This window comes from Peromyscus californicus, unplaced genomic scaffold (genome assembly GCF_007827085.1).
Source record: "Peromyscus californicus insignis strain IS unplaced genomic scaffold, ASM782708v3 Scaffold_19__1_contigs__length_69161282, whole genome shotgun sequence".
Lineage (NCBI taxonomy): Eukaryota > Metazoa > Chordata > Mammalia > Rodentia > Cricetidae > Peromyscus > Peromyscus californicus.
The window spans coordinates 35,832,391-35,857,262 of NW_026294491.1; the positions used below are offsets into that span (position 1 = coordinate 35,832,391).

The 24,872-nt window shown below is 43.2% G+C and overlaps 1 protein-coding gene across 3 annotated transcripts in view; it reads left to right on the forward strand.

Annotated features, from left to right (window-relative positions):
- Aff3 (ALF transcription elongation factor 3) overlaps window positions 1–24,872 on the forward strand; it is a 480,672-nt gene that overhangs the window by 65,478 nt on the left and 390,322 nt on the right. For 2 of the 3 annotated variants that reach the window (XM_052745091.1, XM_052745092.1), the window contains exon 2: window positions 24,267–24,341. The exons of the other annotated variant lie outside the window; for it this stretch is intronic. In XM_052745091.1, the coding sequence (XP_052601051.1) occupies window positions 24,267–24,341 (75 nt within the window). The remainder of the gene's footprint in view (window positions 1–24,266; window positions 24,342–24,872) is intronic. 3 annotated transcript variants of the gene reach the window in all.

Here is a 24,872-nt window from a genome sequence, read left to right on the forward strand (position 1 = left end):
AACTGCAGGCCGTGTGCTGCCTTTCATCCACACTGCCTAGTGTTTATAAAACACATGGGAAGTCAAGTCAAAACCATCTTTGTGGTACCAGCTCTCCAAGTGGTGGAGATTGTCTCTGGTTTGTGACTTTCTGTAAAGGCTCTTGTCTTCATCCAGCTTCTTTCCAGATAGGTGTCTGTGCATCCGTGGGGGATGGAGGTATTGATATTTCTGGACTTTATTTCAGTTTTATAACCATGTAAGATAGCATATTGATTCTGTAATCGGAGAGAATGAGCTAAGGGCGTAGGAGGTTGTTTTGTTTTCTTCTTTTGGCAAGAGACAGCCCCTTGTCATGGTGGACATGCAAACAGGAGACATGCCACCACCACCTCTGCTGAAGCATCCCTAGACCCTGAGCCGGTGTGTCTGTCTGTCTGTCTGTCTGTCTCTCTCTCTCTGTGTCATCGTTGCTCTCTCGTCTTGGGGTTTTCCTTTTTGTCCTTCATGGCTTGATGAGGACTTTTCAAATGAGAGGACAAAGCCAAAGCTTTTCTAACTGGAAGCATCGACTTAGAAAGCTTTTCTTTTACTTGTATTATTATGAGATCTGTAGAGTCCCCATTCATGTAATTATCAAGCAAAACAAACCCACAAAACACTTGGAAGTTGAACTTGAGAGCATTGTTTTAGACCCTTTTATGTAGCTGTCTTCCCTCCTTCCCTCTCCCTTCCCCTCCTCCCTTCTCCCCCTCCCCCCTTTTTCCCTTCCTTCCCTCTCTTTCCCATGTACACAGACAGAGTTATGTTGTACTTCAGAATGGTGTCAGCCATGCTCTCACGTATGTGGCGGTCCCAGAAGATTACGTTGGCTGGTGACGTGGTATCTGTCTCAGTTTTTTGTGCCCTCTATGGTGTTCACATGGACAGGATTGTCTAATGATGCATTTCTTTTTTTTTTTTTTTAAATTTATTTACCTTTATTTTATGTGCATTGGTGTGAGGGTGTCAGATGCCTTGGAACTGGAGTTAGAGACAGTTGTGAGCTGCCATGTGGGTGCTGGGAATTGAACCGGGGTCCTCTGGAAGAGCAGTGAGTGCTCTTAACCTCTGAGCCATCTCTCCAGCCCCCTAATGATGCATTTCTAAGAACACATCCCTATTGTTCAGCAGTGCAAGATTCTCTGTATGTGAAATGCGTATATTCACATTTGATACTTTTTCATAGGTGTGGATTATGCTTGTATAGTTTTGAATCTTGCATTTTCATTTATCATTTGATATCACTACATTTGCTTTGAAAACGGATCACTAATGTTCGGTTATGTGAATGTACCACAGTTTGTTTAGCTGTCCTGTTGAGTTTCCTTTCCTAGGATTCTGATGTTTACACAAACATGTGCTGTGGTGAATGTTTTCATACAGAAGGCATTGCACATACTGCTGATGGTTTCTTTCGTTCTTTTAAAATGTATTTAGTGTGTCTGGTGTTTTGCTTGTGTGTATGTCTGGGTACCACTTGTGTGTCTGGTGCCCTCTGAGGCCGCAAGATGACTTTGGATTGTCTAGAACGGGAGTTACAGATGGTTGTGAGCCACTGTGTGGATCAGGAAATTGAATCCTCCTTCCCTGGAAGAGCAGCCAGTGCTCTTAACTGCTGAACCATCTCTCTGTCTCCTGCTAGTAAGTCCTTAAAGGTGGAAGTATTGATTGGAGGCTTTGAACTTTTATAGAGTTTTTGATAAATTGTGAAATTTCCCTTCAGAAAGATTTATCCATTTTGGTAGCGGAAAGAGCATATAAAATTTCTTGCTAGAATAGTCTAGATGGAGGGCTATACTTTTTAGTTATTTATGCACTTGCTAGATAAAATGATAGTTATCATTTGCAGTTTTCTTATCTTGTATTAATGATGAGCCTCCTCTCTGCCCCTCTTCTTTCTGTTTCTCTCTTCCTTCCCATTCATGTCCTAACTCCAGCTTGTGATTTTTATATTTTTATTATCTTTATATATATTTATACCATAACTCGACCTCTTCTGTGTTACATATTTTCCCTCAGTTTATCTGTTTGTTTATCTACTTTTAGGGTTTCATGTAGCCTAGGCTGTCCTCAAAGGCGTAGACAGTGAAGCCAAGGATGGCTTTGAATTCCTGATCCTTTGGCCTCAGGCTTCCCAATGATAAAATGGTAGTTAGAAAAGACTATGCCGAGTTTATCCTTATTTTTGTTGTTGAACTTTGTGGTAGTGTTTTGATGTATAGAGGTGTAGATTTTTGTTCTCTTTTGTTGCCTTAATAACTAGGAAGACCTCTGTTTCCTTCTTGTTTTACGGGTTTATTTAGAAATAATGGTTCTTTAATTCAAGGAGTTGGAATAACTTATTTTTAATATGTTAAAAGAAAAGACAAAAATGTATTTTCCCTGAATATTTTGCCCTTTTCTATTGTTGTTTTTTGTTTTTCTGAAACGGGGTTTCTCTGTGTAATAGCCCTAGCTGTCCTGGAACTCTCTTTGTAGACCAAGCTGGCCTTGAACTCAAAGAGGATCCACCTGCCTCTGCTTCCCCAGTGCTAGGATTAAAGACATGTGCCTCCAGGCCCAGCTGTTTCCCTTGAATATTTTATCTATTATTTCATAACCCCACAGTGAACTTACTGAAAACCCGATGTTCTTCATGGCTTACTGATATCATGAAGTTATGCATTAGAAGAGCCGGTGAAGCACTAATGGCTAGGGACTATGTGGACAGTTCTGTGATTATTAAATGTAGGAGCTGGGTGAGACCAGTGGAGGTCAAGTCCTTAAAACCCAGTGTAACCTGAAGGGAAGAGGGAGACACTTGCCAGGAAAGAAGGTGATGATGAAGTCTGAAAACCAGCACTTAATGTTTTGGAGCTTGCTCTGCAGTCTCAGTTTTGATTAGAATCATATAAATGACCTGTCCTGGTGCATGGAGCAGCCAGGAGGTAAATTAAGGAATTCAAGGGACTGAGGAAAGACCCGTCTGTCCAGGCCATGTTCCTTCAAGTACTGCCATCGCTGTCCCATGCTCCTCCACTACAGCATGCCCTGTAACTTCATGGCGTGCAGTTAACTCCCATATTTACCAGTTCCCTAGACTTTCAAGGCAGCTCAGCATAAAAAGGCATGCATTGCAGTGTTATGTCCTTAGTTTTCAAGATCTGGAAAGCTGTACCCAAAGACCCCAAGTGCTTAATAAAATAGCACCCATCCTTTACGTTCAGAGTATTGGAGACACTGCTAAGTGCTGAGGATCCTGGGATAAAGAGGAAGGTTCTTTCTCATCAACTGCTTTAGTAAACAGAAAGGCAGAGCTGGGATTGATCCTGGAGCCTGTGACTCCAAGTAGTGTTTTCTCTAGGGCAACCTACTATCTGGAGTGTGTACTACCCGAATGCAGCCTCCTCAGCTAAGACTGGGTAATGGATGTGATCGGGTTGTTCTCTTTGTGGGAGCCCGAGAGCCATCTAGTTCTTGAGGAGTTATCTGACTGCTGTGGTCCTGCTCATAGTTGGTGAGTCTGGTGACTTTGGTTGAATTGATGTGATTCATTCTTTGTGGTTTGGAAGCTGCTTGTATACCAACAAGACTTTTGGGTAGAGAGGATTCTCTTAGCTAACAGAATGTTTCCTGTAGGATGCTTTAGGGTGAAATTTGTTCACTGACATCTTTGTTTTGGTAAGATTGATGTGAGGCTAGGTTGGGTCTTGACCTGGGCATCTTTAAAGCATGTTGTAACTTGAGCATGCAAGTGATGCCAGACTAAAATTAGAATGGAAGGATTTGAAGGTGGGTAGAGAATGGGTAGGGGGAGACATGGCTGGCCCAGATAAAGTGCCCATGTTGTAGTTGTGGGTTTTGTCGATGGCCATGACGATATAGGAGCTGAGGTTTGGGTGTGTAGTGATCCCCAGAGGAATGAACAACAAGAAAAGGATCTGAGTCCTTCCTAGAGGCCAGGAACCAGGTCCTCGAGGTGATGGGGAACAACATTCATCCACTAAAATAAAACTCACGTGAAACAATTAATGTTGATGACATTTAATACTTCAAACACAGTAGACTTGAGTGACCTTGTTGGATGAGTGCATGTAATATTAGATCTGTGTATTGTGTTGCTTTCTGCTTTGGTAGCCTGTGCATACCTTTTTAAGGGCTCTTTCGTGGGTGCTAGATCAAAAGCCTGGCAGCTGTACTTCTAAGTTGATTCTTTATTATGTAAAGTATATTTTAGTATCACTCAAAACTGTATTTTAAAGAAAAATGTTTCTTTCTTTGATATTCTGATAAACATGCACCAACATTGCAGTCTAGAAAGTCTTTGCAGATTAAACAAATTTAAAAAAGAAAAATTGGGTGTCTCTGAATTTTTGTATTGGTGGAAGCTAGTCTGTCTGAGGAAATTTTTAAATAATTCTGAAAGGAAAAGAGATTGGTATGTTTTGAGACTAGAGACTAACAGTAAGTCTGTCCTACTGATTTTGTTAGTTAGATTTCATTTCTGTTTTATTTTTTTACACTTAAGCCTATATTTAGAAGAATGAGAATTATATTGATATGATAATTCTTTGTTTTTTGTATATTCTATATAAAGCAGTTTTACATTTTTTTCATCTTACATTACTTTTCATCGTACTTTTTATAGGTTGCCATAGAATCATTGTTTCTATGTGTGTTTTCAGATTGACATGTTGAATAAAGAAATTGATTTTCCTTGGCATAAAACTAAGTATCGAGTCATGCAGGGAAAACCTTTGGAAAACAAATAGAGCAATCCCCTTGTCAATGCTAATGTGTCAGCTTTTCAAGCTCCTTGCATGAATGGAGTGATAAGCAATCCAAGAGCAAGCGTTTGCTATTGATTCTCCAATCTTGAGTAACAAGTTACTGCTTCACTTCTTATTGAGAATTAAATCAAAATAATTCGGTGCCTATGTTATGTCTTGTGAGAATCTCTTTGCATGATTTATGTACTGCAGTGGAAAAGTAGATAGATGTTGAAGAATCATATGACTCTACAGATGTATAACTTTTTGTCTGTCTACAAATAATGGATGTAAAGGTTCTTACAAGTTACATAGAACAGTGTTACAGAATCTGCAGTTTTTGTTAACTTTGACAAGTCTTTTTAGATTTTACTCTTTAAAAAAAACAACAAGTGGGAAATGCACAGACCATTTTGCAAATCAGAACTGATTATTACTTGAAGATAATGTGAGAAGTAAAGTTTCTGTACTGTTTCCTGTTCTCACAATTAAAATGGGAAATTTTGGCTAGCCACTCTGTGTCCTAGACATATCAGATAATGTTGTTTTTGAGAGTAAAAATTCATTTTCAGAATTTTTTTTTTTTTTTTTTTTTTTTTTTTTGGTTTTTCGAGACAGGGTTTCTCTGTGTAGCTTTGCGCCCTTCCTGGATCTCACTCTGTAGACTAGGCTGGCCTCGAACTCACAAAGATCCGCCTGCCTCTGCCTCCCGAGTGCTGGGATTAAAGGTGTGCGCCACCACCACCCGGCTCATTTTCAGAATTTACCACCTGATAAATGATTTAATTTCAGAGAGGCTTGAGGAATCAACAGTTCATATTTTATAGCTGAGATGTTAAAAATAAATGCAGTTAATCTTAAATATATCTCTTAATGCTCCCTCTTACTCCCAGGGTCTAGAATACAGTTTTAATTTAATTTTACTATTGTTTATTTTTGGTTTTGTTGTTGGTGGTGTTTTTGAGGCAAAGTCTCACTCTGTATCCCAGGCTGGTCTGGAACTTATTGTGTAGCCCAAACTAGCCTCAAACTCATGGCATTTTTCTTGCCTTAGCTTTGTGAGTGCTGAGGCTATAGGCCTGGTTATTTATTTTACTTTCTCTTCTCCTTGAGATAGGCTCTTATGTAGCCCAAGATGGTCTCCAGCTAACTGAGGCTGAGGATGACTAAATAGAATTTTTATTCTCCTGCCTCTACTTCCCAAGTGTTGGGATTATAGGTGTATACCACCACACAATTATATGTAGTGCTTAAGATCAAATTCAGTGCTCTGTACGTACTAATGCCCATTTCCAACCTTTGTCATCATTATCATCATCACCATCATTTGAGCTACTGCTTCAATGGGTAGCCCAGGCTGGCCTTTATAATTTATAATTTAAAATATAATTTATAATCCTCTTGCCTCAGTTTCCTATATGCTGAGATTATAGCTGTACACCACTGCACACGATTTCATTCTGTATTGAGGGTCAAACTCAATATAGCACAACTCTGTATGTTCTAATGCTTGGCTTCTTATTCTTTTATTCTTATTCTTATTTTGAGCCACTGTCTCAATGTGTAGCCCAGGCTGGCCTCAAATTTTCAATCCTCCTTCCACTTCCCTCTAAGTGCTTAGAATAAAGGTATGTGCTACTAAGCCTACCTCAACATTTTTATTTTTTTAATAATGAGATTTATTTATTTATTTATTTATTTATTTATTTATTTATTTATTTATTTATTTATTTATTTGGTTTTTCGAGACAGGGTTTCTCTGTGTAGCTTTTTGTGCCTTTCCTGGGACTCACTTGGTAGCCCAGGCTGGCCTCGAACTCACAGAGATCCGCCTGGCTTGAGATTTATTTCTTGTCCATACTACACACTCATAATATATTGATGTGAAAATGTGTCTTTTGAAAGGAAGCTCCACATTGAAGCTTACACATTTGATAAAAAAAAGTCATAAAGATATGGTGCATCTGAATGTCTGATACACTTGTCTTCAAATGAGTTCTAGCAGTTGTATGGGGAATTAACATGGGACGTTGGCAAACGGATTGCAAAGTAATATTCCAAATAGAAAAGACGAGGATTGACAAGCCAGGCTTGGAAATTCATTGTAGGATTTACTCCACAAGACTGTTAAATCTGCAGTGATTGAGGCATGTAGCGTTGGTGCAAGGATAGATAGGATTGAAGAGGATCTCCTCATCTTCAGTTTCTTTTTCTCTCTGTGTTGATGTGTCTGTCTGTCTGTCTATGTGTAAAAGACCTGATAATATTACCAAAGTTGGCTCCGCAGAGCATCGAGGGCATGTGGTCTTTTCAGACATTGGTGCTTAGTCAGTTGGATTACCATATGGAGAAGAGTTAAAAGCAGTCCCCATATTGCACCAGAATCAGCTTCAGCCCACAGCTGCAATCGGCTGTGCACAGTGTGAAGCAGCGGTCAAGCTCGGTTCAGTGAGTTGATCTGAGCATCGGCAGAACACAGATCACTGATCAAATTGTACAGAAAGTTGCAGAACCTCAGAACTCTCCCCGGGCATCCTTCTAATCATCATCCTTATCCCCTCTCCAGAGGTAGCCATTATGTTCAATCCCAAGACTATAAATTACAGTTACTTTGTGCATTTAGTTTGTACACCATAGAGATACAATTCTATAGTAGGTGTCCTCTCCTGCTTTTTTCATTCAGTGTTGCATTATCACATTTATTTATGTTGTTACTTGTAGCTGTAGTTCTTAGAGATTACAGAGTGGTGCTTAAGGGCATAGGATATCCACATAAATCATTGGGAATTTTTCTGAATGGGAGAGTCACCCTGCCCTTTTCTTATCCCGTTTACTTATCTGTTTAATAACTTGTTTTTGTCCATGTACTGATGGATATTTATTTTATGTTTTAGGTAACCTACACCACTTGATCCTGTTGTTCAAATTTCTCTAGCCATTGGAAGATGTTTTAGCTGGCTCCTGTAGCCCTTTAATATAGACCCTTCCTTTATTGGGGTAGCTGTGTGTTGCTTCGAGCAACTTCTTGCTTTTTGCACAGCAAGGTATCTCAGACCAATCTTTATGCATTTTTTTAATCCTACTCCTAAAATTTGCTGATTCTTTAAGTAGCCCTAATTTTTTGTGTTAGAAACCAAGATCTGAAGCCAGACACAGTGGTGCATACTTGATGATCCCATATTGGGGAAGTAGAAGCAGGAGGATCAGCTATCAGGAGTTCAAGGCCATCCTCAGCTATGTAGTGAGTTTTAGGCCAACATAGGCTACCTGAAAACCTATATCAGAAAAAGACACAATAATATTTAGGAAGATGGATAGGAGTACTTGCTGTAAAAGCAAGAGGACCCAAGTTCAGATCTACAGTACTACATACAAAGCTAAATGTGGCTGCACACATCGTGTGTGTGTGTGTGTGTGTGTGTGTGTGTGTGTGTGTGTGTGTGTGTGTGTATGTGTGTGTGTGTGTGTGTGTGTGTGTGTGTGGTGTAATCCTTGTGCATGGGGAAGGGGGCAGTGTGGAATCATGAGGATCACTGGGACTCACTGGCCTTCCAGTCTGTAGTCTATCCTAATCAGTGAGCTCCTGGTTAAGTGAGATACCTAGTCTCAAGGGAATAAGTCAAGAATGATAGAGCAGGACATTGTGCCATGGCACCTGTGGGTGTGAACTTGCACACTTGTGCATGTATACTGTCCACGCACATATGCATATAAACTGAGATCTTGCTGCTGGGTGTTATGGTTACTATTTACTATTTACTGTTATTTTAGAGCAGTTGACTAACACACAATGGGGGTTCCATTTGTGTGTGTATTTTGTCTTGTTTTGATTTTTTTTTGAGGGATAGAGGGGTGAGTGAATGAGAATATTGAGTTGGGTGGATAGGATCTAGGAGAATTTCAGAGGGGAGAGAATATGATCAAACTATATTGTATGAAAAAAAATTAAAAACCAATAAATGAAAAACAAGGGAAGAACTTACCTACTATGGTTGAAACATATAGGAAGGTACTTTTGATCAGGAACACCAAGGAGCTCTCCCTCTGAGTATGTCTGTTAGAGTATTTACGTAGATGGTGAGGAAAGGCCTATCCCGAGTGTGGGCAGCACCACCTCATCATGGAGGGGGGTCCCACGCTGCATAAAAGGGCAAGAGGGAGGAAGCAGGTTGGACACCGGCATTCATCTTTCTCTGCTGCCTGACTGCAGATGCAAGGGAGCCGACTCATGCTCTTAATGCTGTGCTGCCTCTGTCAGGATGCACTAGATCCTTTCAAACCAGGAGCCAAAATCAACTTTTTTCTTCCTGAAATTCCTTTTGTCAGGTGTTAGGTCACAGCGACAGGGTGAGTTTTGCAAATGGGGTGTTAATGTTTCTAGATCTTTTGAGCAGACAGTGCAGGGATAAATGTGATAAGTCATTATTATTATTATTGGTTTTTTGAGACAGGGTTTCTCTGTGTAGTTTTGGTGCCTGTCCTCTATCTCGCTCTGTAAACCAGGCTGGCCTCGAACTCACAGTGATCTGCCTGGCTCTGCCTCCCAAGTTCTGGTATTAAAGGCGTGTACCACCACTGCCCGGCTGTCACTTACTTTTAATGATGTATTTATTTATTTTCTGTTTTTGGTAATAATTCAGTACTCCTTTTGTTTTGTTGCTCAAATTGCTATATCTTTAATTCTTCTCATGCACCTATCTGATATTTCCATATGTAACTATCTCTCTGTCTATCTTGCGAAATATACCAACTTGCTCCGTTTAGTTCAAAACAGTTCAGTATCTGCTGTGGAAGCAGTCTTTAGGCTTTCTCGTTTGTAAACAGCAACCACATTTATTAGACACGTGTTCATTTCCTGCTCCCCTGGCTTTTGGCTCCACTCTTCCCTTTCTGTCTCATTGAATTGGACTATTTCTGTACTGTGTATATGTAGAACCGTCCAGTCTGTCTTTCTGTGTCTGGCTTAGTTGACTCAGCATCCTGTCCTCAAGGCCCCTCGTACTGTATGCACTGTGAAACCCAGGCTGACAGAATGCCACAGGCCACTTGGCTTAAGCGGTATTGACTTGTTTTCTTCCCCCTCCAAAGGCTGGAGGCTGAAGATCAAGATGTCACAAGGCTCAGTCCCTTTGCGGTCTGTGCGCTTGGCTTGCAGGTGGCCGGCCTCTTGCTGCTTTTGCACATGGCCTTTGCTCTGTGTGCTGGCATCCCTGGTGTCTGTGTCCAGATCTCCTCTTCTTAGAAGGACACCAGTCAGATTGGATTAGAACCTGCTCTGACAACTTCATTTGAACTTAATTACCCCTCTCCAGTCACATTCTGAAGTCTTAACAGCTCTATCGTGTGAGTTCTGGGAGATGGGACATGATTTATCCTATATCTATGTATAGCTCATATCAAAATCTGATTTCTTTTTAAGATTGAATATTATTCCACTGTATGGATGGGCATACTTCTTTGATCCATTTGTCTGTCAGGAAACCCTAGGGTTGGTCCTGATTCTTGGCTGCAGAGTCATGTGCCTGTGCAGATAGGTATGCATCTCTCTAAGACCCTGCTTCTAGTGCTTTTGGATATATAACCAGAAATGTATTGTTAGGTAAGAACATAATCCCGTTCTTAATATTTTGGAGACCTAGTAGCCGTTATACATGGCGATGATAGTTCACAAGGGTCCCAGTTTTTCCACATCCTCACATCACTGTGTTCTTTTGAGAGTAGCTCATCCTAATGAGTATTAGGAAAAATGCACATCCAACATAAAGAATTCAGAAGACGTGTGCATATAAAAATGTTAACAAGGCTCCTATCTTCTGTGGCTCGGGGTAACCATTTTAACAGTTTTAGATTTTCTTCTGTGTTAAGTGTGCATGCCTACACAACATATATACTCATCGCAAATATGTCACTGCATAATTGGAACAAAACTGTTGTTATCCTCTTTCATCTTCACCATGTAACACTGGACCATGCCTTTCTTGTGCCATTGAATATTGACATGCAAGAGCTTTTATGGCTCTATAAATAATCATTTAATGATTTTCTGATTACTGCACATTATATTTTTTTCTAGCTCCTTATCTCATATATACTCTCTTCATGAAAGTGCAAGGCCATAATGAACAAAGTTTGTTTCTATTCCTAGGGAGAGATTTTTAAGGGTCTTCAGGAAGTTTGTTCTGATGCCTCTTGTCAGCTGTGTGGGGACACCAGTGTCCCCTGGCCCTGAACACTACCGATTAAGACTTTTCTGACTCGTTTTAGAAAATCTTTTCCAATCATGCAGGTAAAATGGTTTTACCTTTAATAGGTGCATTTCTCTGATTATCAATGAAAATATGTAGCTCTCAGTATTTATTATTCTTTCAAGAATTCAAAGCATTTAATAACATATGTGATTAGGAAGTGGCACGTTGAAATTTTAGAGTTACAAATATTTTCACAGAGAAAGAATGAGAGGCTGTTAATCTCTACCTTTAAGCAAACGAGACATGCTCAATGTTAATGGTAGAGTGGTGTTGTGTTATTGATGGCTTCCTTGGTATGTAAGATTTGTGGATACTAGTCAGTGACAACTGCTCAAAATGTAAATATTTGGGGAAAAGGAAGCACACTATGATCTTAAGAATTATTTACTTTGATCTAACCGTCCAGTTTATTACTCACTGACCTAATAGGAATTATCCATTCTCAAATGGTAAACAGGGTTGATCTAACAGAAAGATAAAGGGATCGCTTTATACAAAAGCTGAGAAGTATTGATGGAATGATAAAGGTAGGAGAGATTTGAATGGGAGAAAGGCCAAGCAGGGAGTGGGCCGCCAGTCGGTCTGTAGCCAGGAGAGCAGACCAGGTTTGTTTGGTTCCTTGGTCATTTAGTAATTTGTCCCCACAGGTCAGAAGTCCCAGGTACTTCTGTGCACAGGTGTGTAGTCTTCATTTTCTTTTTTCTCTCAGAGAAGGAGACAGATTGAGTTCACAAAGAACTGATATCTGATGACCTGCTGCCTTGTGTTATCTCTGGGGAAAAATGTAGATTCTTACTCTGAGACCCACAATTTGTTGGCATAGATGCAGCTTGACACTATTAAGATAAATACAGTAATTTTTCCCCTCACAAACCATACACCTTAGTACAGAGAGACCAAGGATGTCTTTGAACAGCATAGTATTTGTTTGGGGTGGAAAGTCTACAGTAACGTTTGTAGAAAGAATAGTTTAGATCATCCCAGATAGACTTGGCCTGATAGGGAAAACAAGGACCCTGGCCTTGTGTGGCACTTAATCCTGTGGTATACTTAAAAATAATTGTCTTAATTTTGCATTGTACATGCTGCTAGTTTAGAAGCTAGAGAACAGATGAAAACTCACATCATCACCAATATTTTAAAAACAGTACGCTGAAGTAGAAAAGCATTAAGTGCTCACACAGCCTCTAAGAGAAGCGGAATGTACTCTACCCTTTCCAGTGCGCCATGCTTCTTCTCAGAGATGCCATCTTAAAACCTACACGCACAGACTGTTTTCTGTCAAAGAGTCGGTGTTATACATGTTCTTCCACAGCTTTTTTTCCCTCCACTTAATATGCATTTTGGATATTTTCATATCTTCATATGTAGATCCGTTCCATCCATGGCTACATAGTTTTCAATTATGTGTAGCACAATGATCTCTTAACCGTTCCCTTAAGATTGGATAGTTAATTGGTTTTAAATTTGCTTTTGTTTTGCAATTAGTATGTGGCACTGAAGTGAAAGCCTGAATGTGCACGGCATACATTTCTAAATATGATATTATACCAAGGTCTTTTTTAATGACGGACTACCCAGGTTACTGTCTGAGATGGCTGAGGAGTAGGTTTTCTTTCCTCATGGTGGGTGTTTTAATCCCCGCTTATCCAGGCATTAGTAATATTTCACTTTGACGTAGCACTTTGATGTTTTCACAGACCACTGTTCATTACTTCATTTGCTTCCTAGAAGCTGGTCGATGTGTGGATTAGTTTTATTACCTGTGCATGTCTAGGAGGACTGAGGCACAGAGTGACTCCTGACTTGTCCATTCCTTGGTTGTGACTGGGTCTTCCTCATTCCAGGCCTAATGCTGAGTTCTTTTAAAGTGACACAGGACTTTGGTAATCATGGACCCACTGATAAGAAATGTTCCAGTTCAGTGCGGCTCTTTTCTCTGTCTTCCCTCTTCTCTGTTTCCAAGTGATTTGCATCTTCAGGAAACCTTCAAGTTTGATCATATTTCTCCTGCTTGGGTGTCCTTTATCCAAAATGCTTGGGAGGAAAAGTGTCTAGATGTCCAGCTTTTAATTCAGAAATACTTCTGTATGTAACAAGGAGATATTCTGGAAATAGGACATAAGTGTGACATGGAATTCATTTATTTCAGGTGTATCTTACACGTAGCCAGAAGGTAATTTTGTACAATATTCTTAGTACATTGTGTTTTGACTGTGACCAGGTCCAGATAGACTCTTGTGGCATCTTGCTGGCTTACAAAATGTTTTCAGATTTTCGGATGTTTTAGATTATGGATTTTCAGGTTAGAGAAGCTCAGCCTATAGTATGCTTCCTATGAGGAGATCATCCTCTTTTAACATATTCAGACTTGTAATTTCAAAGGACAGCACGGCACTTCTGTGGTCATCGTGCCAGTCTTAGAAAGCTAAGCTAATTCTCACTGCCATAGACTCTGACGTTCTAGAGAAGGAGACCCCCTGAGAACCCAGAAATCAGAGAAGCCTGGATAGAAGCTAACAGAATCGGTGGCCTCCTGCTGAGTCAGCAGAGGCCTAAGAGATGCTGTCTAGACCGAGATCAAAGACAGGAGAGAAGTGAGATGCAAAATGTCTCCTCCTCACTCTGCCTGTGCTGTGTGCTGCCAAGCGCCCACCTTGCATGCTTTAGACTGCCCACCTCTTGTTAAATGGATAGCATTTTTTGAGGCAGAAGCACCTTCTCTGTAGGCCCCTTTTTGCACTAGTAAATTTATCCTAACATCCAGAGCTGTTTATATTTACTGCCTCCGCTCACCCCCCCCCCCCACACGCACACACTTACTTGGTTGTGTGTGGGACACAAAGAGAAGTGGCGGGAAGGTGAGGGGAAGACTTGGGAAGGAACAGCCAAGCAGAGGCGGCAGCAGAGTGGACCTCAAGTCCTCTTTGCAACATCTCTTGAGGAGTTGTGATCATTAGCACCATGCGTGGGTAGCCCCGTCACATGTAATGTTGGTAACATTCTTGGGATCACACACAATACTTTTTATGGTAGAGCACATGTCTCGTGGGAATTGGGAATGTGTGAGTGAGGCATCAGCTGTGGGAAGACCCCTTGCTTTGCCGCCACTGTATTATATGGATATTTAGAATTAATCATCTCTACTGTCTGTAGCACAAAATGAGTTACAGAGCCAGAGAGTTCAAATGATTCATACCTCTTAATGTTTTCCTCCCAGTCAAGCTCAGCTGACTGCAGAGTTTTCACCATAGGAAGCCGAAGAAGTGTCCTCCACGGTGCCTGTGTGGAGGCTGTAGTCACAGACATTTCCTTCATATCGAGCTGGTACCTTACATGTTACAATTGTTGCATATTTTTTAAATTAAAAGCATAGTGTTTTAAAGCATACATTGTTTTTAATATCCACAATTGCCGTATAATAAGGATCCTGATTGTAATGTTTTTGTGCTTTGGGAAAACCGTTGAAATTTCTAAGCTCCACCTTTTTTTTTTTTTTCAAAATTATTGATGAAAGGTCTTAATCTTCAAACTGATCATAATGATGTTTATGGCACATGGATTTTATTTCACTTTAGTATTTATATGGTCGTTTATTTTGACCATATAATAGCTTACCACTCTGACTGGCCTCTGCTTGCTCTGCTTGCTCTGCTGCCTGTGTCTGCGGGTATCAAACTGCCAGGCCCCAGGGCTTCGCCTGGGTCTACCATTTCCTACTCTACCACTGCCCATCATAGCATAGTCAATCTCTAGACCAAACACAGCTCAGCCATGTCAGCTCTCTCCTCCACTGGCACCTCTTCACCCACAACCACCACTGGTTCATTATATTTCAAAAATATTTTGCAACAGTGGTAAGTGCTATATAACAGGTTTACAGAGAGGGTTAAACATGATAGCAAAGTACAAACTTTTGTTAGAAGACCCCAGTACCAGGCAGTTGCTCATAGCCACTTGTAATATGATTCCCATGACTGTTAAATTCCAGAATCATAAAGAAAATTTTAGGACTCTGGGTCTGAATGGGTTTTAGTTGTGTTTGTTGGAGTTGTGGTAGGCCTGTGGGTGATGTTTGGAAAAAGAAGGAGATAAAAGGAAACATTTGTTTACCACGTATTTTTATAGTTTTTGAAAGCAATTTGCAGTGCCCACTTGGTGCCAGGGACTCTTGGCACTGACACAGTTTCATAGGTCAACACAGATGGGCTAAGGTTCTGCATAAGAACAGTAGTATGAAGATTTTCTTTGGGTATGCCAGGATGCATATGAGCATATTCTTGAGGGAAAGTTTACTAATTGGAGATGTTTGGGCTCAGGGTGAGGGGGGCTGGTAGAGAGCAAAGGTATCCAAAGTCCTCAGGCTCCGAGAGAGGCTTCAGCATAGAGACGAGGTGATCACAGACTGACTTGGGGTGAGCAGTGGGTCGGGGACTGAGTGAGCCCACACTCAGTCCCGAGGCCAGCTGTGACATGATTACTATTATGGCTTTAGCGCTGGGCTAGTCACTTGCTTTACTCCAGCAAAATGCGGGAGTCAGCTAAATGTAGATAAGGGAAAGTTTGTTTAGTTTACAGGTTTGTATGCTCCAATCCAAAACCAGGCAGTGCTGTCGGTATGGTCTCAGGTGAGGGTGGCGTACCACACATGGTAGGAGCATGCATAGGAACAAAATGCTTACATCTTGAACCAGAGCAGAGAGAAGAGGCCTGCTAAGGCTTCCATTGCCCTTTTTGGGTCTTGCTATTAATGGCTGAAGGATCGGCTCTTTCCCAAGTTCCACCACCCTCCAGGAGTACCACCCTGGGGTCCAAATCCTTAACATGTGGACCTAAGGGGAACGTTCTAGGTATAACTCAAACCATAGGAGATAAGGAGGGACATTGGATCGTGGCAGGAAGAAGAGCTAGGAGACCCATTAGGAAGTCTCCAGGGGTCTTGGAGGGAACCAGTGGTGGTTGTGGGTGAAGAGGTGCCAGTGGAGGAGAGAGCTGACATGGCTGAGCTGTGTTTGGTCTAGAGATTGACTATGCTATGATGGGCAGTGGTAGAGTAGGAAATGGTAGACCCAGGCGAAGCCCTGGGGCCTGGCAGTTTGATACCCGCAGACACAGGCAGCAGAGCAAGCCGAGGCCAGTCAGAGTGGTGAGCTATGTACTATGCATGGACTTGCGGACCTCGCATGTCAGAGGGAATCATGGCTTTAGACGGCCACGTGGGTAGTTGGGTAATTGAATCTGGGGTGGATGAGAGAGAGCCAGGTGACTCCTGAGCCTGATATGGCATTCCTATGATGATGGCACCTGAAAATGAGCGACGATTGATGTTGGTCAGAAAGACTGTGATGGGAGGTGAGATCCAGTCTAGATGGAGGTTTCATTTTGATCCCCGGGTGGGGTACATGGGAAGCAGAAGGGGTGGGTGCTGGGTACCTCAGGGTTCAGGGAAGGACGCCGTGCCAAGGCAGTACTAGAAGTGGGAGGGTGGGAAGTGAGGATGTCTTGGATCGGCCCTGCAGGGAAATTGAAAGCCGGCTGTGAACAGCAGAATCACATCGTGTGGACAAGAGACCAAGCACTGGGCGGAGAGAGCCAGCAAGTGTAGAAAGCTCTGCCCCCAACCGGCTGACAGGGAAGGGCAGCCTGAGAGGAGCGGCAGGAAGAGCTGATTGCTTTTCCTTCTTAAAGATTGGTGTCTCAAACGAGTGAGTGTGTCTTTCTCAGAAAGCCAGCAAACCACCCAGATGTGAGCAAATGGGAAAACAGTGCTGCGTCAGTCCACGGAAAGTGGGAGTTGGGGGGAAGGAGGCGAGAGGTAGAGGCTGGGGTAGGCGAGGAGGAGGGTTGCAGGACACAGAGTTGAGCAAGCGTCTGTCCAGTTTGCTAGGTGCTCTGAGACGAGGAGCTGAGCCCCTGCTCTGCACCTCTGTCCAGCTTTGTGATGATTACAGCGACATATCTCAGGGGATGCTATCCCTCCCATGGCAGGGCCTTGAGGGCATCACAGAAATTTCACCTTCTTCTTCCTCACCCCCTTGACCTACTAAGGTTTCCAGTTAAGCTGATGAGCTGACTTGAACCAAAACAGAGTGGCCCCCCCTGCCTCTAACAATGATTATGCTAGGAGTTTCCAGCCATGTTTTCCATATGGAAGATCCTAATTGCTGTCCTGTTAGGTTGACTGTGTTATCAGATGGTATCTGGGCCTGTGTGTAGCCTTTGTAAAGTCAGCTCTGCTTGATTTCATCCCGGCCGGCAGCTAGTTCTGCACCTGACAGGTAAATTAATTCAGTGCAGCAGCTAGAAGCAGCCTGAATTTATTCATTCCTTTGCAGAAAGCCCATTTCAACCAGTTGGTGCATATCTCCATAGTGGTTCTGGGCTGACAGGTTGAAGGGTCGGATTCAGAAGAGCACAGGCCATTCCTTAAGGTGTTAAAACCCAGTATTTCCAGCTCTGCGCCCAGAAGCCCGATCTACTTGAAGTATCAACTTGGCCCAGTTTACACTCTCAAACGTGAGGCACCAGCTCATGACCCAGAGTGGCCAAGACAGTGAATGTGTGGGCAAGCATCCTTGTGCTTTACGTGCTGTACGATGTGGCCTATCTGTAGATGCCTCTTAAACTTCCTAGAATGAAATTGAGAATCATGCTGCCAAGTGAAGATGAAATTTAACTGAGCATTTGCTGGAGGAAAAAATGATTTATTGGCTCCAACATGCACAGCCCTGAGAGGAAGCATCCTCCTCCACCCTCCTCCGCTTGGGCACCAATGATTGATAGTAGCTCTGTGCTGCTACCAGGGCGAGAACTCTTGGAAATAGCATAGTAGGGACTTTGCAAGCGAGTCCCATTTTGCTAAGTTACTGCTTTTGTGAGGTTTGCTGCCTCTTTATATTCTACCAAGGAGAAGATGGTAAATCAGAGTAATTGCTTCATCCCAAGGCATTTTTATACGGTGAAGGAAAAAGGTCCTGTTAAGAAACTCAAATTAACTTCTGCTGGTTAGACTATATGGAAAGCCTCCTTGAAAGCTGCTTGTCATCCAGCCTGGCAGTTTATTTATCATGGAACAGTTCCATTAGCGCCTGACACTTGTTCTCATGGCATGGAGGCTCAGGATCCCTCAGGAAAAACATTTAACCCTTGGAAATGCAAAGCTGTCATTTATCTGTCATCTCTCTCTCTCTCTCTCTCTCTCTCTCTCTCTCTCTCTCTCTCGCTCTCGCTCTCGCTCTCGCTCTCGCTCTCGCGCTCTCGCTCTCGCGCTCTCGCTCTCGCTCTCGCTCTCTCTGTCAAAATTCACTGGAGGATATTTGCAAGAGAGATTTGAAAGTCTTCATTTCCAGGGAGATAGAGATAGACTGGAGTTTGGACCCAGGAAATGATCAGTAAAAACTTGGTACAGAGTGTCCCATTCCTGGTTACTCCGCTGTGCTAGTTACAAGATGCTCTTACTCTGGTATTATGTAATTCCCAAGGAATTCCATGTGCGGAATTCCACCTTAAGAATGCGATAAACTAGGGAAATGAATTCAAATGAAAGCTCTTGAAATCTGGGGATGTTCAGGGACTGGATATTAGATAATTGCTAGTGGGTTTTTTTTTTGTTTTTTTTTTTACTTGGAGTATGGCAAGGTTTTTTGTTTTTTTCTTTTTCTTTTTGGTTTTTGTTTTTTGGTTGTTTTTTTTTCTTCTTCTACAGAATTTGTAAAATTGTATTAGTCAAGTAGCAGACCTTAAAGGAATGAACAGAAATTGTCACTATTTGAAAATTAACACCCCTCAGCTTGGCACTGACTAACAAAGGATGGGGGTACCATTTGTCAAAGCTTGTCAGGAGGCTGTCCCCAGGGAGGCAGTGCAATGGAGTCTAGGAATTCTGTGTCTGGTGCCAGACTGCCGGGCTTCTCACTGCAGAGCTGCTCACTGGCTGCCTGTGGGACGGGGCAAGTTAGTTAACCTTAGATACAGCCTCTTGTTTTCTTCATTGGAAAACGAGGAGAATGGCTCTGGGGAGCTTGAAGATTATTAAATGAAATAATTCATGTGAAGTCCATTTGCAGCTGTTGTTATTGGAAAATTTAATACGAGTCAGATGCGCCCAGGAAGACAGCATAGATCACCTTCAGATTTACTTGGGGTATCTGTGGGTGGTTTGTCTAGGTGTGGTGTTACGGTTTCTCCCAAAAGTCGGTGTTGAGGTGACTCAGGTGTGGAGTGCCTTCAGCCTCATTGCTGTTCTGCAAGAGCAGTCGGAGGGCCTGAGGTCTGTGAATGCTCCCAGAGGATCCCCTCCAGGCTGAAGATAATAAGATGGAGGGAATCTTTGTGGTGGGAGACAGACAAGGAAGAGGGGTACACTTAGAAGCGACGGCAGGCGGCTTGTGTAAGGCCAGCATGGTAGGCAGAGTGAGCATGGAGCTGAAATCGCTTTACTCAGAACGGAAAAACCAGCAGACTAAGTGAGCGGAGACTTAGTGATGCTCTTGGGGGACTTCAGGGACTGTCATGTGCATTCTTGAATGGTTCTCTCCTCAGCGGGCAGGTGAGGACTGCCGCTGTCACCTTCATTGCCTCCCTCACCAGCTCCCTCCCGACGGTCACTGTCATCACCGCCCTCTTCTCACTGCCCACCGTCGTCACCGCCATTATTCCTCACCGCCACCATCCCGCACCACCATCACTCTGCTGTCAGTGCCACCGGCGTCACCACCCCCAGCCTCAGCCCCGTCACACCTCCATCATCACAGCCTGCGCTATCCTAGTTTCCCTGATTGGACTGACAATTCCAAGTTATGGTCAGTCTTTCATTGTCTTCATTGTGGGAAAGCCAAGGTAGAAACTTAGATAACTAGTCATAGCAAACCTCCCATCAAGCGCGCACACACACACACATACGCACAGAGAGAGAGAGAGAGAGAGAGAGAGAGAGAGAGAGAGAGAGAGAGAGAGAGAGAGAGAGAGAGAGAAAGACCCTTCCTTGCTTGATTGTTAGATTATTCTTAGACAGTCCCAGACCCAGCCGATGAAATGGTCCTGCCCACCATGGGCTGGGTCTTCCTAAATCAATTAATAGTCAAGACAACCCCTACAGATATGCCCCCAGGCCAGCCTGATCTAGATAACCCCTCAATAAAACCCTCTTCCCGAGTGGTTCTAGGTTGTGTGGAAATGAACCAACCGGCACACTCTCTCCTACGACCATCACCGTCCCCTCGACCGGCCATCTGCCCCTCCTCACCATCACCTCGCTGCTGTTACTGCCTTCCTTACAGCCTCTCTGCCACCCTCATAAGCACAGCCCAGAGTCTTAAGAGGCTGCCGCTGGGAGATTTTTGTTCTTTTACCAAACTCGAGCTCCATCTCGCCTCACCTCTCACCTGTCTAATTACTTCTTTCACCTGTTTAATCCTGGCTGCCTTTCTGCCCGCCCTGTCTATAGATGGAGGGGATTTGTTTACAAGTAACATTTTGACAGTCTGCTCTTCTCTTCGGAGACAGGATTACTGGTCTTTTATTGTTTGCTTTATAAATAACAAAAGATGGTAATTAGTTTGACTCATTAAACCTAAAACAATTGTTATAAATTTGGAGTGTTTGATTACGTTCCTTACATTACACCGTGTCTGATGCTGCCGGCTGAAAGCAGCAGTGTTTCTGAAGCACAGTCTTCTCCTTGCCACTGTGGCCTTTCTTCTCTCTGGTCACCTTCTTGGTGTCCATGCCCCTGTCAATGTGCTGGCCAAGTACTCAACGTGTCTGAGAAATGGTCTCTGAGGCAGGCTGCTAAGCCATCTTGGTTGGAGACCGTCAGAAGGGGAGAGTGTTGGCAGCGTTTTTCACCCTCTGCTTTTGGGAAGGGATCAGAGAAACCTGTTGTGAAAGAAGCAATAGTGGCAGGCTGCCGTGGGCAAACCAAGGGCACGAAATTCTGAAAACAGAATTCTAGCTAAGGAAGACGGTTGTTTGCCAAGGACAAAGGTCGCCTCCCCAAACTCTTGAAAGCTGCTCAGTAGTAATCCGTGTATCTATACCACTTGATGGTTCTTCTTCTACCCAATCTTCTCCTAGGCCCAGCTCAGAGCTTATCCACATCCACACTCCACCCCAGTCCTGATGTCATCTCCAGTGGACATGGTTGAGGAAGTTTCCCAGAGGTCCCCATGCGGGCAGCATGGTCCCCAGTGTGGTGGTGTTGAAGAACTTTTGAAAAAGTGGGGTCTAGTCTCGATGATCACTGAATCAGAAAGGGGTTATTATAACTTCTCTAGACTCTGGTTAGTTCCAAGAGTGAGTTGCTGCAAAAAGTGGGCATGGGTGGAGAATCCTTTGGCTTTCTTCTGTGTAGTCCATATGATGCCATCTCCTTTGCTATCATGTAGCCAGAAGGCCTTCACTGCTGATTAAATAGATGGGGCCACCTGACCTTGGACTTTCAGCCTCCAAAACTAAGTGAACCTCATTTCTTCATAAGGTACACGGCCTCAGGTATTTTGTTATAACAACAGAAGACGATGAATGCGGAACCCCAACTCTGGAGACATACCAGAAGTTAGGATGATTTTCCTATAAAGAGTAAAACATGATTCCAATCAAGGGCTGAAGTTGGCCCTAGACACCCCTTGCTGACAGTCTCCTCCATGGGAAATGACGGTTTATTTGGAATGAGCGGTCCTATGTGGGTGGGCTGCACATGGATGAGCACGTCAGGGAGGGAGGCCGCTCTTCCTGGCCAGCTGAGTCCGCTAGGTCAAGCCCTGGCCTCAGCTGTTGGTGTTGGCTGTACTCATCAGCTCCTTTCCTTCCAGGGAGGGCAGTGTGGGGGAGACTGCAGTGGGCTGAGGACATGGACGACATGGGTGATGCCATCAGACCTAGTTGGCACTGTTAACAACCTGTAATTTTGTTGTTTGTGCTGCAGTTCTAGGTTGTGTGTTAATCCTTTGTGTGTGTGTGTGTGTGTGTGTGTGTGTGTGTGTGTGTGTGTGTGTATGTGGTGGAAAAGATAATTTTCTGTTGTTTGGAAACTGTAAAAAATTATAACTGCTAACATACTTTTCCTCATTGTTCTTTTTGCATGGGAAATAGCTTCACTTGGTTTCCTCTGCCCTGTTTGCTTCTGTGAAGCCTGTGTGTGCTGTTCATTCATCCTCAGCTTATGGACCATGGCCTTTAGGTAGCTCAGCTACCTCTTGGTTTGTGGGCAGCTCCTCATCTCTTGGGAGAGATAAATAAAGTATTTTAGACTTATCTCTCTTGCATGATATCCTTTTCAAGCGTCTTTTTGATGGTCTAACTCTTATCCTAAATTCCTTGCTTTATTTTATTTGTTTGAGAGAGGTCTCACATCTTCTTGCTCCGACCTTCCAAGGATTAGACTTATGGATATGTGTGACCAAGGCAGAGAGGCCTTGATTTTGAAAAGTTAACCCAGTAATGATATCAACCCCCCCTGTCTTTGTCTAACCAATATTGTAAGGACACTTAATGGGCACATGGGTGTTTCTTTGGTTGGTTGTTTTCCTTCAGCAAAATGAAGAAACTGCCAGGTTCACAGACATTATTGTTACTTAGTTTCATGTCCTTATCTTGCAGTCAAGAATAGATTAGTTTTGGAAATGACACTTTCTTGTCTAGATATTTCCTCTTACTTGTGTACCATAACTGGCTTTGGCTTGAGGCCTACTTGAGACTTGACTTAAAAGATTAAAATCAAATAAATGAAGAATAATCAGAAATATTAAAGTTTTGATTTGCTTAAAAAAAACTAAAAATAAGTCTTTTATAAAGGAGTTGATTTAAAAGATTCATTCTTCTGGGTTTGCTATGCAATTGCAATAAATAATAAATAACATTATGGCAGTTGACTACCACACTTCTGTGCAAAATAAATAAATGCATTTGGTGATATACATTTGAGGAATGTGATTCTTGTAATTTTTATGGAAACAAGGAAAAACTTAACAGTTGATAGAGAGTTTACCATCTGTTAGCTGGGAAGAAACAGCGTGGCATTTACCGACTTTAACAGGTACACCGGCCTGCCAGGAACGAGGATTATCTAAAACTGGTCCCTCATCCCCAGGAAGCTGACCCAGCTTTCCACCTGGAGGGGAAAGGCTTCTCTGCTCCTAAAGCAGATGGCGCAGCCTTCACGTTGCTCCAGAGGCATGGGAGTGAGGGGTGGGAGTTGCTCGTTCATGGTGAGAGATGAAGAGAAAGGCCCTTGCTGGCTGATGCCCGTCTGCGCAGGTTCTTCCTGTGATTATTGTAGACGTGGACTCTTCAAGCAGCTGCTGTTTGTATGAGCAAAAGCACTGAGCATTGGTGGGAAGGTGGAGGGAGAGCCACCTAGGGAGAGATGGGAATTGGGAAGTCCTGCCTTTCTTTTAGAATGACATTTGCTGTAGGCAAGTGATATGTTAGCTCTTCAGGCCTGATGTAACACAGAAGGGCTCCAATTCTAGTTGAGGAGGAGTGGGTGGGTTGCCTTTGGAAAAGCCTCTCTGCTCAGTGGCAGCTACAGAGCTACATGAAGCTGAGAGACCACAGAGAAGGCACTGGGAAGCAGGGCCTTTCTCTTTTGGGGTTCCCTTTCATCTCCTTCGGTGACATGAGAATGATCTTACACTGGGTCATTGGTGTCATCTCATGGCGTGGGCGCACAGTGTAGACTTTGTGGGGGCCCACAAAAGGATGGCAGGTGCATTTCTTCTGTCCTAAGGGTGCTCCGTCCTTTCTGTCAGCAGCCATAGTCTGGTCATACAGGCGGAACTACATAGGAAACGTGTATCTAGCCACGGACTGCATTTTAGAGTGGTTTTGTTTTTGTCTCCTCAAACCCAAAGAGGCTATGGATGAGGGGTTTATTTAGACAGGAAGAGCTTCCCCCTCTCCTCCAGCTTGCCTAAATTCTGGCCTGACTCTTAATCCAAAACCCTGGAAATGCCCTGGGTCTGATACCTACTGGTCTGACCTTGGTGTCCCTGCTCTTGCTTTGATCTTAAACATTTAAGCCATGCTGCAGAATAAACTGTAGCTTTTTTTTTTTTCTCTGCCCATAACCCTGGTCTTTAAAAAAAAAAAATTTTGGTTGCACTTCTTGTTTGGAGCCTGGTGTCCTTGTACTACTTCCCTCAGGTCTTTGAGGGAGATGCTACTCAGACTTGTGCACATGAAGATCCCAAAGGCAGGCTTGTCAGGATTAAAGTGTCTTCTCTTCTTGTGGTGTTTGTATTTTTTACAGGGGTGAAGACATCTTAAGCCAGAGGAATGACTCTCTAGTTCTGGAATTTCAGTCATCAGCCAGCAGATGCAGGAGGTATAATTTTGGGTGTGGGGGCCTCCTCAGAAGCCCAACAACCAGCATCAACGGCCCCCTGCCTGCTCATCTTGCATAAAGCCACTCCATGATCACCCCAGTCTTGCGTGTGGTTGGCTTTGTCCCTGCTGAGGGTGGCCTGCATGGCATGCGTGTGGAGGTCTCTGTTGGACAGTTGGAGCCCTAGGTGCTCCTCCTGGGTTGCTGGAGACAGGGGAAGTCAGATGCGTGTGATGCAAAGTCCTTTTTTTTCTTTTCTTTTCTTTTTTTTTTTTTTGTAAATGCCAGTCAACATTAATCTAAAGCTAGAAGTGGATACTCGTCTCCTGTTGTTCAAAGCCCACTTCATGCCTCTATGTCATAAATCATGTGTCTTCCATCTTGTCACTCTGTGAAACCCATGGGATGTTTACAGAAGCGGGGGATTCATAGGGCGAGCCACCGCCAGCAGTGTGGGTAGTTATGTCACAGCTTCTGCTGTGCCTTGGAAGCCTGGTGCTGTGAAGGAGTGTGTGGAGGGTCCCCGTGGTG